This window comes from Coffea arabica, chromosome 1e (genome assembly GCF_036785885.1).
Source record: "Coffea arabica cultivar ET-39 chromosome 1e, Coffea Arabica ET-39 HiFi, whole genome shotgun sequence".
NCBI classification, from domain to species: Eukaryota; Viridiplantae; Streptophyta; class Magnoliopsida; order Gentianales; family Rubiaceae; genus Coffea; species Coffea arabica.
In genome coordinates this window covers 28,512,169-28,523,838 of record NC_092311.1, presented here as the reverse complement: position 1 = coordinate 28,523,838, position 11,670 = coordinate 28,512,169, and the positions used below count along the sequence as shown (strand labels likewise).

Here is an 11,670-nt window from a genome sequence, read left to right as displayed (position 1 = left end):
ACATATATATATATATATTATACACAGTGGCAAGGGCATATTAATTGCCGCTGCAACATTCCAAAGTTTGACAGACGGTCGGAAACTGCGAAAATCATAAGGCGGAGTTCACGAAGAATCAACTAAGCAGCTACAGCTGGCCCCTTTACAAACCGTACATTCCAAACCTCATTCTGACCGTCAGATCTAAAAACTAACGGATCAGATTTCTACACTAAATTCCTAGAACCCCACCTCAATCCAACGGTCGATATTTGTCCACTCAAATTTCTGATTTTAAAAATTGAAAATCCAACATTTCTGATTTCCCAACTGTTAAGAGTCCACTTTGTTTCAGATCTCCCAAAACAAACCAACGCCACCACCAATATCCATGGCGTCTCTGGCCCTCACCTCCTCCCTAAATCTCCGTCTCCGGCCAAACCCACCTCGCAAAGCCCACTGCCAATCCCGCTTCACCTCCCTGAAACCGAAATTCCAATTCAACAATGAGAACAAATGGCAGAAATTCTCCCATTTCACCAGCAGAAAATTAGATGGCAAGACTTTTACTAACATTTCCCCCTCAACAGAACGGCGAGGCTTGATCGTAAAGGCCGCTGCAGCGTCGGCCGCATCACCGGGGAACCCATCAGCGTCTTCTGTTCCCGTGGAAGTGAAACAACCCCCGCAACAACCATGGCAAGGCGCGGCCATGAAGCCATTGATTGCTTCAATTGCTACTGGAGTTCTTCTTTGGCTGGTTCCTGCACCTGCCGGAGTTTCAAGAAACGCCTGGCAATTACTGGCGATTTTCTTGGCTACAATTATTGGGATTATTACTCAACCTTTGCCCCTTGGAGCTGTGGCGCTATTGGGATTAGGAGCTTCTGTATTGACTAAGACGCTTACTTTTGCGGGTGCTTTTTCTGCATTTGGCGACCCAATTCCATGGTTAATTGCTCTTGCATTTTTCTTCGCTCGGGGGTTTATAAAAACTGGGCTTGGGAATAGGATTGCGTATCAATTTGTGAAGTTATTTGGGAGTTCTTCACTGGGATTGGGTTACAGTTTGGTTTTCAGCGAGGCCCTTTTGGCCCCGGCTATTCCCTCGGTTTCCGCAAGGGCTGGGGGAATTTTCTTGCCATTGGTGAAGTCACTATGTGTAGCTTGTGGGAGCAATACTGGGGATGGGACTGAGAGGAAGTTGGGATCATGGTTGATGTTGACTTGTTTCCAGACTTCGGTAATTTCGTCTTCTATGTTCTTGACTGCCATGGCTGCAAATCCTTTGGCTGCGAATTTGACTTTGAATACCATAAATAGGCCGATAGGGTGGATGGATTGGGCTAAGGCAGCCATTGTACCTGGATTGGTGTCATTGGTGGTGGTGCCATTGCTTTTGTATTTGATTTATCCTCCCATGGTGAAAAGTAGCCCTGATGCTCCTAAGCTCGCTCAGGAGAAGCTGGAGAAGATGGGACCAATGTCCAAGAATGAGATTATCATGGCTGCGACGCTGGTTCTCACAGTATGACTCTGTATACCTCCACATTTCTCGTATCTGAAATTTTATTTTTTATGCATGCTTTTTTAAGAAATTCAATTGTGCTGCAATTGCTGATTAAATTTGTTTTTCTACTTTTCTACTAATGCTTTATGTTAGTGATTGGTCATGATTCTTGACAAATTGCTTATGAGAGTGTTCTGTTTTGTGCATATATCAGATCTCAGTGTAAAGTGTTACAAAATGCCTATGGTAGCAAATCAGATCCTTATGTTTGTTTGCCATGCAGTAATATTAAAACGTTGCAGAGTCAGTCCTCTGAAGAATGAAAGTAATGCAACTATTTTGTGCAATTACCTGCTCTGGTGTCTTGTAAAAGTAGTTAAAGTTGAATAAAGACATTATAAGAGTATGAGATTTTTTTAAGGTTGTAACGTGCAAAGGTTCTGATTTTTGTTAAGGAGCAATTTCTAAGATCTAAAAACATTACGCATTTAGTTGTTTATTGTTTGGTCATTTTTGACCTTTGAAGTACTGGCTATGGCTGGTTTTCCTGTGTTTACTTTTGGTGAGTTTGATTGATGATATCTGAGATACCTAGGTGAACTTCTGTGCTGTTGACCAATTTGAGTGCCAAAGTGGCATAATTAGGAGTGTTTTTTTTTTCCCCAGCAGGGAAATGGTGGGATTTAAGAAGCAGTGAGGGGGGTGAGGGATCTGAACCTATGACCTCTACATCCTGAGACTTCAACCTAATTAGGAGTTAGATGAGTAGTTTGTTGGTAAGAAAATTAATGTAGTAGGTAGACTTTGATATGCATTATATACTTTTATGATGTTTTATTTAGCTTTGCTCTAGTTCATATAAGCTGAAGTCAATGATGCCATGGAGCTTTAATAGATATATGCAGGACATGGCCCCAAACCTATTAAAATTTTTTTGAAACTCTATTTGACATCTACTTGTTTTGACAGCTCGTAAAAGAATATACGAAATCTGTTCTCAGCCTCTCCACTTTTTGAACATATTAGAGATGTAGAGCACTCATTTTGTCTCCTCTGCTTCTAGGTGTGTTGTTTTCTTTATTAATGGTGCTCCACCTGCAAGATAAAAGAACCTCTACCTTTATTTCTTCACATACTAAATTTATGTTGAGAAACAGAAATTATGGAAGCCTTTTTTCCTGTTTTCTGAGGCTACTTGTATCTTATGTTACTCTATGTGTTTTTCTACTCTCTTTTATCACATTTAGTTTTCTTCTGTTACACCTATCTTGATTGCAAGATGATTCATTTATATTGCAACAGGTAAACACTAAGTTGCTGATCAAAATACCTTTTCATGATTGGTCTCTATGAGCAAGTATAGTGTGGGCATAATTCATGATCTATAGTCAACTAATAAAGGTCATACCTAACATATCTGGCGAGCATCTATTCCTACGTTTCTGCTAGGATTTTTTCCATGGGGTTTACCTGTCAACATGTGTAGCAACAAAACTTTTTCGGTGCCACCTTCAGAGTGCTCCTCCAAAGTTTATTGTTAGGGATAGGTAGATATTTTAGCTCTGTTTTTGTCCAGGATTTCCTGTTGGGAGTTTTCTGCTAGACTTAGATGTAGCATTTTGGGGGGATTCCAGTATGCTCTTTCATATAATTTTTCTCTGTGTGCAAGTTGTCTTTACTAGTTTATCTATTTCTGAAACAGGTAGATCTCAAATAATTTTGTGCTTAGCTCAAAGCACTATCTTTTAACTCATTGTTGCTTGCTAGTACTTTGTAGGCAAATTTAGGGAAGGTCCTTCTTCTTCTTCTTCCATGCATATTGCACAACTGGACCTTATTGTACTTTTGTTTTTCTTCTTTTTATACAAGGAGGGGTGGGAAAACCTTATTATACCTTGTGTTTCCTTTGTGTTAAATAAAGTGAAAAAGCTGTTCCTTGACTGGGTTTTCTTTTCCCTTCTATATGTTCTCTTATGCTTCAATGCGAAAAAGAAATTCCTGGTGGGTAATTATCTACCTGTTGGCTATAACCTGATGATGGATTACCCTAAGGAAAGGTGAAGGCTTTAATCATTGCACTGAATGAATTGATAGACTGATCGTGAGTTGGTTTCTATTCATGCATAGTGCTACATCCTTCATATATGCTAAACCTTCTCTCCTGCTACTATTCTTTCGTGTTGTGGCAATAAATGTGTTTGCATACCAACATACTGGCTAATTTTGAAACTATTCCAGGTTTGGTTAACAGTAAAAGTTGTTTTCTTGCATCGTTTAGCACTGCTCTTTGCTTCTGTCATCCCTATGTATCCTGGTTATGTTTTTATCTGCGATTAATCCTTTAATCCAGTCTTAGTTTATTTCTCTTGATGTGTAGCTTGTATCTAGCATCATCTTAAGAGTTATTTTTATCTGATCTGTTGGTGTTACTCTGTTGTTTGTATCATCTGCTTCATGAGAACAGGCCTTGCCGAATGTTTTATTAGTTTGATAATGCAGTTTTGTTGCCATCTATCTGATTGGTCAATACTTATTTGTTGAGTTTGTATCATGTTGAACTTGGTGTTGTTTCTGTAGTTTATTACTGTTATGTGATAGATACTGTGATTTTATTATAAACAACATATGACTTTATTGGTGACATGAGATCCCTTGTTTGCTTGCAATACAAACTTTGGTAGGGTTGGAGAATCGCACAAATAAAAATGAGACAAAATATCTTGCCGACATAGCATGGATAGTTTTTATGGCTTTGGTGGATCTTTTAGGTCATATAAGTATCTTAGAGGTGTTTAAATATTTTGGTTATTTTGCCAGCTAAAGCCAGATAAGCATGGGTTTTTTCCCATGCCTACGTTGCATTTTTCTAGTTCTTGTTTTCCCTGGTTGTTTGTCTGGGAAGAGCTTCTCATCTTTTCATTTTGATGAAGACTTTCTGTTGTTTGTGGTCTTTGTGTGCTTCCTATGATATTTAAGAATGAAATCGGTGATTTTGTATGATTATGCCCAAAAATGAGTTTATATAGTTTATTTCCCAGTTGAGCCATCTGTACCTTTTATATCTGTGCTATATCAGGTCGGGCTTTGGATTTTTGGGGGTGCACTAAATGTGGATGCCGTAAGTGCTGCAATTCTTGGATTGTCTGTCCTCCTTATCACTGGTGTTGTCACATGGAAGGAATGCTTAGCTGAATCAGTTGCTTGGGACACCCTAACATGGTTTGCTGCACTTATTGCAATGGCTGGGTATTTAAACAAATATGGGCTTATCTCATGGTTTAGCCAAACTGTTGTCAAGGTTTGGTTCGCTCTCCTTTTCGTGTGTTCTTAGTTATATAATTGTTAATGCTTTTTTTTTTTTTTTTTAATTTTGTTGAATGGTGCAGTAATTGGGTAAATTAATATCGGTGATATATCTTTATTCTAAAATATGCTGCGTTCAGAGAATGTCTATATGTGATTATGTTTCTGATATGTGGGTAGTTACATATTTGATTGTCACTCAAAATTTGTGAACTGAACTTCTTCGCATGCTTGGTCACTAATTGGGTTCCCCTACCTCCTGCTTTAAAATTGTTATGCTCTTCAAGTTTTCTCTTAAAGATCATAGGGTGAAGCATTTGGTCACTCTTTCATGTGTGGCCAATTTTATTTTGCCCAACTTGTCTTGTGATCCTTTTCTTTCTTTATTTTGTTACTTATTTGTACTTTCTTTACACTCTCCATAATCTAATTATGATGTTTGTATCTCGTTTTTTACCTTTCTAAATGACCTTTACCATTTGACATGCATGAAGCTCCAACACTGCAACTTCTGGGCTTTGCCATTTATATTATTTTGTTTTGCTCAGAGATTCATTCTTTTTGTCCAATTCTCCACATTTCATGATTCATTTTTCGTGTGCTTTTTCTTCCAGCATGTATGTTATTAAGGAATTCTTTTATGAGAATTTGTACAGTCTGAAAAAAGTTATTCTCACCGTACAGGGTATCATCATTTATTATGGCAAAGTGCATGGATGGTGTCTATATGTGCTTTTAGATTCGGTTATGCATATTTTTGGGGTTGTAGACATTTTTGTGTGCCATTATGTGAAAAAATGTCAACACTTTTTTATGTGTGCTTATTGGTCAATTGAAGAATATCTATGGTAAAAAAATGTCTACTTTGACTTGCCAAAGATAAAGAAAAAGAAAAGAAGCAACCATCTGCATCTTCATCTAATACCTTTGCAAATTATTTTGTTGTGATTGTTTTCCATATGTGATGGATATCTTACAGTAAGTTTAGCAAGTATTGTTGGCTGAAACAAGTACAAAAAAGGGTTATGATTGATTATATTCTGCACATATTATTTTGGTAGTCCTCCATGGAAACTGACCTTCCTTCAATTGCATCCAACATTTATGGGTGGTTAATTTATATGCTTTCTTGCAGTTTGTTGGTGGATTGGGTCTGTCTTGGCAGCTTTCTTTCGGCATTCTTGTTCTTCTCTACTTCTATTCTCACTACTTCTTTGCCAGTGGGGCTGCTCATATTGGTGCCATGTTCACAGCTTTCTTATCTGTTGCCAGTGCTTTAGGCACTCCATCATACCTTGGTGCATTGGTTCTCTGCTTCCTCTCTAACCTAATGGGCGGCCTAACACACTATGGCATTGGATCGGCACCTGTGTTCTATGGTGCAGGCTATGTGCCCCTTGCACAATGGTGGGGTTATGGATTCCTGATGTCTGTTGTCAATATTCTCATCTGGCTTGGAGTTGGAGGGGTCTGGTGGAAGGCCATTGGCTTGTGGTAGAGAGTTGCTGATTAAACCTTAACAGTTTTCCTGCCTAAAAATGGCTTTAAAGGTCGTCATTTGCTATGTAGACAGGATGCTTAGCATAATGTTTCTGATTCTTTACTTGATAATAAGATTCTGATAGACTTGATGGAGAGGGGTTAGCGTATGGCGGGATATAGATGATGGCAATTTGCAGCTGAAATTAGAATTTTGTACTTAAAATTTTGACATTGCATGGGAGCTGCAAATTGTAACCGTTATTTTAGACACTGTATGTCCATTTTGTTTGGACGTTCCTTCTCATTTCTGATTTTTGGCTGAGGTTATGTCTAATACATATACTTTGTTTTCTTACTTAGCTTGGTCTTAACTCGTTACTTGAACAGAACTGCAAATAATTTGGTGAAGATTTTTGTTTGTAATAAAAAAAAAATAGAGCAAATATTTTGTTTTTGCAGCTGCAACAAAATTTGGTTTGAAGATGTAAAAAAGAATTGGAGTAAATATCTTGTGCAATAAGTTGTAGAAATATTGACGTACATTGATGATTCATGCACACGAGTTACATAGAATGACTTATATGCTCATATTGTTATCATATTAACTGGAATTGGAGAAATCAAAATCACCTACCAAGACATAATGCTATTGAATTTGTCAACTAAAGAGAGTAGAGTATCTCGAGTTAATTTGTGATGAAATTAGTTTGGTGATTGTGAGTACAAATTTGTAAAAACAAAAGAAATACACATTATGTAATTATATACACTTTAATGAAGAGAACTATTCACTTCTACACAAAAAAAGAGGTTTTAGACAAATAAATAAATGAATAATGAGGATAGAAAAAAGAGGTTATATTGGAGGATAGAACGAAAGATTAATGTAACGAGTGTTAGGTGATATTTGTGTTTATTTATAATTATTTTAAAACTCTAATGAGTATTACTATGGGATGTTAAACGTAATAGATTTTATATGCGTATACATACAAATGTAATAAATGATGGAGAAATTTTAGAAAATGTACGCCTAATTCTACGCATTAAATGGATTAGTACGAGTCATAGACTAAAAATATAAAATACAAAACGATAAAATATTTTAGAAATATTAACAAATAATCAAGCCAAGTAATAGGAATAGAAAACATGATTGGAGAAAATAAAAATAAGAAAAAAAGCTTTGGGTTGATTGATAAAAAAATAACAAAATCAACAATCTAGCAAAACAAGAACTTAAAAGCGTTGCGCTGAAGAACAACTCATGACGCCTTGGATCTAACTTGTGACTTGTGAGGCCCCAAATCTTTCTTATTGGTATAATAGTAAAGAACTCATGCATGAAATAGGAAACTTCCCATGAACCGTATGCAGCATGATCTTTATTAACAATTTAAATATATATATATTCTTTAATAATTTAATTCCTCAAGCGTGATTCATATAAATTTTCAAATGGCCCCAGAAAATATCATGCTTAACTGGAAAAGCTGATGGATTCATATTCATGATTCCCAATGATCATACTGGCATACTAAAGTTCATTTATTTGGTTCCACGATTATCATCAATTATCGTATTCTATATTCTGCCTTACTTTTACATTTGGGAAATTATATAAATCTAGCAAATCATATAGAATTCTCCAATTCTCAAGTTTTTTCAAAACATGAAAGAACATGTCATAGTGATAGTTCTTCCATCAAAAAAAAATATGCCATAATAATTTATGGCATCTTATGTGTTCTCTCTATCTTGTTAATGTAATGGCTCCCAGATTTGCAATTCAGTCAAGAAATTCATTGAGGATACTGACGAGTGTTACCTCGGCTCTTCGATGCAGAGGTTATCACCTCGGTTAGTTGTCCTACTGCGGACCTCACCCTTAGCTTCTCGAGTCGAACGATCGTCTCCGGAAGTCCTTCTTGGCTCCCCTCTCATACTTCGAGCAGGATCACAGACTCAGATACTCACCACTCCCAATGGAAAAAGGGCTGTAGCTTGGATGATTAATATGATTGCCGCCGGCCCAATGTTCAGGGCTATACCTGAGCTGAGGACGGTAATCTCGGCTCGTCCACCCCGAACTACAAATCGGGCCCGTGGTTATTTCCCTCATCTTGGCCCGAGGTCATCTCCACTCCTGTACCTGACTCAACACCAAACCCCCGTATGATGTCAGTCGTCTCACATCGTCACCGCGTAGATGTTGTTAGTCCGACTTACGAGTCATCAGTAATTACCACTTTATAGAGAAGCCACATGGATACACTTTATCGGAAAATCACACGCCTGCATGGCAGAAAGCCTAGGCCAGTGCTACATGTCAGGACAGGTCCGTATGCGCAGGTTGCGGGTCCCAAAGACTTAAATCCACTGTTCTTCTCTCCAACCGGTATCCTATAAATACCGTCTTCCTCCTCCAAAACAAGTAAGAGTACTATTACATTCAAATCCATTGTTGCTATTATTCTCTTACTAAACTGACTTGATCATCAGAGTGATCCCAGGGGAGAAAGCTCTACCTCTTACTTTGGTAAGGAAGTCTACCGCTCAAGCTCACCACGCTTAAGAGGGAACCGTATTAGGTCAATTCGGCTACTTGTCCAAAAACTAGCTCTTTAATTGGTGCCGTCTGTGGGAAATGAAAGTACTCTAAAATATGAAATCTATGCGCTCTAGGAGTAAGAGGGTTCCCCCTACCGGAGTTGAGCTGAGCACAGCCGCTAAGCATGAGAATATTTTTGAAAAGCAAGGGTCTCGAGGACCCAACCTGCAAACGAAGAAGCCATTGTTCGGATGGCTGAGTTTGTAGCCGAAAATCCGAACATCTTCGAAGAATTGGCAAGATACTTCAAAAGGCAGGGTAAGGAAAAAGCCGAATCTTCCAAGAGGAGGTCAGCAAAATCGCTCAAGATGCCTTCTGAAGAGGACTCCGATGATAGGCATCCTGGCCGGAGCACCTCTAAACGTGCCACATCCAAAGCCACCTCCAAGATTGCCTCCATTTCCAAGGCATTTTCTCGGGATTTGCTAAGAAGACAGGCTGAGGATGCCCTGGCGCCTAGAGGGGCTAGCGGTAGATTACATGAGGGCTCCACCCTTCACCGACATATCAATGGGGAAATGGTCCCCCCCAATTTCAAACTTCCAGTGCTATCGCCCTACGATGGAGGGAGGTGATCCTGAGGACCACCTCCATGCTTTCATCTCAGTCTTCCGGCTATATTGTGTTCTCGATTCCATTATTTGCCGAGCCTTTCCTATTTTCCTACAAGGAACTGCGCAAAAATGGTTCTGGAACTTAGAACCTAGGAGCATATCCTCCCTGAGTGAGCTTGTGAATAAGTTTATCCACTGTTTCGTGTCATCTCGGCCAGTAACGAAAACCTCGGCCTACTTGCTAAACATACAACATGTGACAGCCCCACCTCCCCCTAAGGCGAACCAGAGGGTTTGGCGGGCCGCCTGCCCAGCTCTCGCCGGGACTCAGTCGTTCACTACAAACCTCAATAAAATACAAGATACAATCTCAAAGATAAATCAAATATTCCAACATTTACATATCAAAAACGAAGCGTCCACGCTTCCGTTGCGCCACTCTGATCCTTGATACCAACTATTATACAGGAGGAAGTCCAAAACTAGACTATTACACATCCAATCAATTCTAAACGTTCAATACAATCCCAATATGAACGATTACACAAAAGGAATTCTAAGTTCAATCCATACATGAGATAATCCACGAATAAACACTACAAGCCCTTCCTTCGCCTTGAGCCCTGTGGAGGGGAATAAAACATTTTTGGGGTGAGCTAGAAGCTCAGCGAGTAACCAATAAAATCAGTAATCAAATCTGTTTAACAATAGTTCATTTCAATGATGTCATTTCAATATGGAGTATCAATAATTCAAGAAACATTTACAATGGAAAGCGATAGTAACATTCATGAAAAGGATACGTTCGTTCTCCTGTCATTTCATTGCATTTGGTTTCATTCGTGCATTCATTCACCCCGTCCCTGGCTTTTGGCCAGGCTCCACCAACCTACAAGGTAATACTCGAGTATACCGAAACGTTCACCCAAGTTCCTAGTCGCCCGACCGAGTCCGCTTCTGGCTCGAGACGACCGGTAACAAGGGGCAATGGCCAGTTCAGCCCAAAAGGCTTACATTCATGCGCAAGTAGCATTTAATCATTAATCATTGAAAATTTCATATTTATTTAGGTCGAGTGCGATAAAGTACACACTCGCCTAGAAAACTCGTTTTAACAATCATTGAAAGCAAAATCAATAATAACAAGACACTGATATGCAAGCACGCATGATATGTAAGAAAACAGATCCAAAATTAACTTTGAAAACAGTTCAAAAGTAAATAATGCGGGAAAGCGGTTCAAAAGTAAATTTGGAAACAGTTCAAAAGTAAATAATGCAAGAAACGGTTCATAATAATTTTAGAAATAGTTTGAGGTCACTCACCTCCACGGCTCACAATCCTCGTCCAATATAGCCAATTCCATCATTCAAGTCCAAGCCTTTCACATGAAACTTAAGGTAACCAACGCTATTAAAAATCGGACAGCATTTCCCCATAAATTCATCCTTTCCATCCTACAATCAAACCCAATCACATAGCAATTAACCACAATTGCTCAAAACCAGAAAACAGTTTTGACGTCCTTTTGCGGTAATGGCACCAAAGGTACTACGAGTATCGGATGGAGGTCCAAGACCCACCGTTTCGAAGCTAAGAACCAGGGCTACAACAATGTAGAAGGTCACTCAGTCCAAATCCTAGCACAATTAGGTCAAATATGCAGAATACCAAACCAGAATCGTAATTGCAGGTTCCCAAATCACACAATGCTGTAATTCGTCCAACTCAGTCTACACAGGTCCAAATGCATTGATTCCAAAGGAATATGATAGATAAGGCATCAAGCTACATTTCATCAGAAGACACCAACAACAAAATCCAAACCAATTCCAGTCAAAATGGCCAATTACAAGTGCAGTTCGCACATACTGATCACCCAGAACAGCAACAGTAAAAATGACATAACTCACTCTACACTACTCCAAATGCCCTGAAATTTTGCAGGCACCTCTAAAATGTCATTCCCTACAACTTTCATGTTTTGAGCTAAGGCCAATTCGGCCTCTATCTATGACCTAAAATTTCGGACAGAATGTAGCTTCAAGAACCCTAATTTTCCAGAATTTCTTCCAAACCCAAAATTGGTTGCTATTATCACCAATTCACACCCACATGAGTCATTTCCACTCATTAACAGCCATCATAGATGACCACAACATCTCATTCATATTAAACCAGAAAATTCCTCATAAATATAAAAACTTCACCAAATCACTTCAAATCAA

General features: G+C 38.7%; 1 protein-coding gene across 1 annotated transcript; it reads left to right on the top strand.

Moving 5' to 3' along the window:
• The first annotated feature begins 303 nt into the window (after positions 1–303).
• Positions 304–6,632, top strand: LOC113701680 (dicarboxylate transporter 1, chloroplastic). Its single transcript, XM_027222443.2, has 3 exons — positions 304–1,510; positions 4,569–4,790; positions 5,931–6,632. The coding sequence occupies exons 1-3, from the start codon at positions 374–376 to the stop codon at positions 6,291–6,293; spliced, it is 1,722 nt and encodes a 573-aa protein (XP_027078244.1). The 5' UTR covers positions 304–373; the 3' UTR covers positions 6,294–6,632.
• The last annotated feature ends 5,038 nt before the right edge of the window (positions 6,633–11,670 follow it).